This window comes from Octopus bimaculoides, chromosome 17 (genome assembly GCF_001194135.2).
Source record: "Octopus bimaculoides isolate UCB-OBI-ISO-001 chromosome 17, ASM119413v2, whole genome shotgun sequence".
In the NCBI taxonomy this organism is placed as follows: domain Eukaryota; kingdom Metazoa; phylum Mollusca; class Cephalopoda; order Octopoda; family Octopodidae; genus Octopus; species Octopus bimaculoides.
In genome coordinates, this window is record NC_068997.1 from 29521505 (window position 1) to 29525081 (window position 3577).

At 37.7% G+C, this 3577-nt stretch overlaps 1 protein-coding gene across 1 annotated transcript in view; it reads right to left on the minus strand.

The window, feature by feature from the left end:
• LOC106878400 (protein spire homolog 1) overlaps positions 1-3577 on the minus strand; it is an 81071-nt gene that overhangs the window by 6416 nt on the left and 71078 nt on the right. The window contains exons 12-13 of the mRNA XM_014927596.2: positions 2233-2576; positions 939-965 (exon numbers count right to left, since the gene is read on the minus strand). Of these exons, the coding sequence (XP_014783082.2) occupies positions 939-965; positions 2233-2576 (371 nt within the window). The remainder of the gene's footprint in view (positions 1-938; positions 966-2232; positions 2577-3577) is intronic.

Below are 3577 nucleotides of genomic sequence, written 5' to 3' on the forward strand. Positions count from 1 at the left end.
CACCATTGCTTGACAACCGATGTACATCTGATTACGTCTTTGTAACTTAGTGGTTCGGCAAAAAATACTGACAGAATAAGTACTAGGCTTGCAAAGAATAAGTCCAGAGGTTGATTTATTCAACTAATGGGTGGTGCTCCAGCATGGCCACAGTCAAATGACTGAAACAAGTAAAAGAATACAAGAATACAAATCCTAATAAAATTTAATGAGAAAAAAAGGATCTTTTAAACATGGAAAGGCTAAGAGGGTTCAGCTGAGTGAAATAGGAATCAGAAAGGGTCCACAGGGGGAAAAGATGGCTGAGGACCACTGCCTTGGGCTGTAACAGCTGTGGTGATCAAGTGATAACATTTTATTTTTTAAGACAATGAGCCCACATAATGTGGGTGTAGTTCGATACAGAGATTAGATACGTAAAACATGGGGAAGTGGATCAGTTACTAAACTTTCTAGATTTAACCCCTATGAATGCATTTCATTTAAGACTTTCAACCAGTTGCCCTGGTTTGATAAGGTAGAGCAAATTTGAAGAAATATTTCGTAGCTGAATAAATAATTTGAATACAAACGTCTTCCATAATTCTTAGGAATTGGTGACAATATCTGTGCAGGAAATATGTCTGCATTGTGGGGGTATATACCCTAATAACTAAGCCACTGAATCTAAAACAACAAATGTTAATAAAAAACACAAACTGTGAAATCATTAAAAATCCAACAGAAAAATAAGTATCAAGTGAAGATTATATTAGTCAAATGAAAGACAAAACAAACATTTCTGTTTGTAAACAGAACCAAGCAGGAAATTGTACCAGAAAAAGGGAAGGAAAAGAAAAAGGAGAGGTTATATGGAAAATCACAAAGTGATCGAGGACGTAAGTAGGTTTAGTAAAAACTTGAGTAAAATCATTAACTTCTCCAAAACAACTACTTACTATTTCCAACTCAGATTCATCGAATTCCTTGATCAAAAGATAATTTATTAAAGAAATAAATGTTGAAGAGGTGACAGTGAATGAATAAAATTTTACACACACAAACATATTCACCCACAAAAGCACACAAATAAAGAGACACACTGATTAACAAAAATTTTAAAACACTCTCACACGAGGTAGGCCTAGTTGTGGAGAAGTTCAGGTTGATAAAATAATTTTGACAAGACATTCAAACAAGCTGATAAAGTTAATTTTCAATCAATTTACATCAATACAGATCATAAATAAAAGACCATTTTATAGAATGGTCATCTATTTATACACATTCTAGCTTCTTATTTAGGATGCAGGTGATAACCATTTTTATTGAATTGGCAGAAAGCTTGTTGGGGAACAAGTTGAACATTACGGTTCTGGAAGTTTCACATAATCAAATGAGATTTCAAGAGAGGAGTTATTTGTCTAAGGAAAGATTGTGCAAAGAAACATTGGAGAATGTTAAAAAGATTTAGCACTGAAAGTGAGGTGCAGAACAAGGAGAAGGGCACAGCTATATTTTTAAATCTTGTCATATTAAGCAAACTTTGGGAATGGTTTCACTTCGGTACATCTAAGAAGCACTTCACAGAACCAGCTGCTGCATGATAGGCTATGAAGTTTGTTCTCAGAACAGTCTGAAATAAACATTCTTATTCTTAAGCATTTGATTGATTATCTTTGCTATAAGTCTGTACAAATTCCCTTTAATGTGGTCCTTCAACTAGCAAACACCTATAATGAGGTTATGCTCATTTTCCAAAGAGGATTTGGTTCTCTTCCAAGTTTGCACTTTTGCCAAGAATAAACAGGACATAGACAAATGTGGTTGAGAAGTTTGCTTCCCAACCACATGGTTTCAGGTTCAGTTCCACTGTGATGGCCTTGGGCAAGTGTCTCCTACTATAGCCCTAGGCCAACCAAAGTCTTGTGAGTGAATTTGACAGGCAGAAACTGAAAGAAGCCCATCATTTGTATGTGTTTGTATCTCCTTGTCATGACAATGCATAATAGTTGTAAATGAGTGTCACCGTCATACAAGCAGTACCATTTCCAAAAGAGAAAGTCATTCACCAGGGTTAACAAGCATTGCTGAGTTTGGTTGTATAAATCTAATCCTTTGTGCGTTGTCTGTGCCCTCAAAACCAGATATTTCGGGGTCGTCTCCCTTCCCATTGCCCAGAATTATCAATAACTGACTCTAAAGAAAATATGGTTGAAGGAAGGCGTGCAAGAAGAGGGATTGTTTACTTACAGACAGTGGATGATAATCTTTGTATGGTAAGCTACGTTGGTGCTCTTTGGTGTGAGTAGACGAACTAGTCCAACTTACATGCATTACGTTTGATTTCGTAGAATGATCTACGTGTAGATTCCGGTCACTAGTCGTTGGGGAATTTCCAGCAGATCTTGAAATGTTTTCAGAACTGCTGAGGCTTTTTACAAGATTTCCATCGTCGGGAGACTCTTCTAATTCACTGATCATTTGAAGGGTTTCAAATATTGGTGAAGTTTTTGCTTCAGTTGGAGACTCGCATACCATGATGGTATGCCGTCGAATTAGCTTGGCATTTTTATCTGTGGAATGGTCTTGTTTCCCTAAAAATGCAATTAAGAAATTAGATAAATTATAAAAAACAATTAAAATTTTTAATATTGATAAATTATTTCTTTATACTCTTTGCCTGATCATCAAAACCAGGCTACATACCCTACTTTAGCTTTTGACAACCATTTGTCACTTGCAGGTTTTTAATGGGCTGATCACTGATTTACAATATTTGTGGCACTGAGTGAAGAAAGATCATCTGAAGAATCGTGCAGAAAAAATACACAAGGAACTGTGGTTGAGGAGTGTTGGGTTTTCAATTTTTTTGATGTCCACATTTTTTATCAAGTGCAGGCATGGCCGTGCTTCCCAACCACATGGTGCCAGGTTCAGTCCCACTGAATGGCACTTTGGGTAGGTGTCTTCTACTATAGCCCAAGGTCGACCAAAGCCTTGTGAGTGGATTTGGTAGATGGACACTGAAAGAAACCTGTTGTATGTGTATGTATGTATGTATATATATATGTGTGCGTGTGTGTGTGTGTGTATGCATGTGTTTGTTCCCTCCACCGTCACTTGACAACTGATGTTGGTATGTTTATGTACCCGTAACTTAGTGGTTTGGCAAAAGAGACCGATAGAATAAGTACTAGGCTTACAAAGAATAAGTCCTGAGGTCGATTTGTTTGACTAAAAGTGGTGCTCCAGTATGGCCACAGTCAAATAAGTGAAACAAGTAATAGAATACATCAGTGCAAGATATATACACAACACACACCTGTGTATGCTTGAATGTGTGGGAATGTTACTTATTACATCATCATCATCGTTTAACGTCCGCTTTCCATGCTAGCATGGGTTGGACGATTTGACTGAGGACTGGTGAAACCGGATGGCAACACCAGGCTCCAGTCTGATTTGGCAGAGTTTCTACAGCTGGATGCCCTTCCTAACGCCAACCACTCAGAGAGTGTAGTGGGTGCTTTTACGTGTCACCCGCACGAAAACGGCCACGCTCGAAATGGTGTCTTTTATGTGCCACCCGCACAAG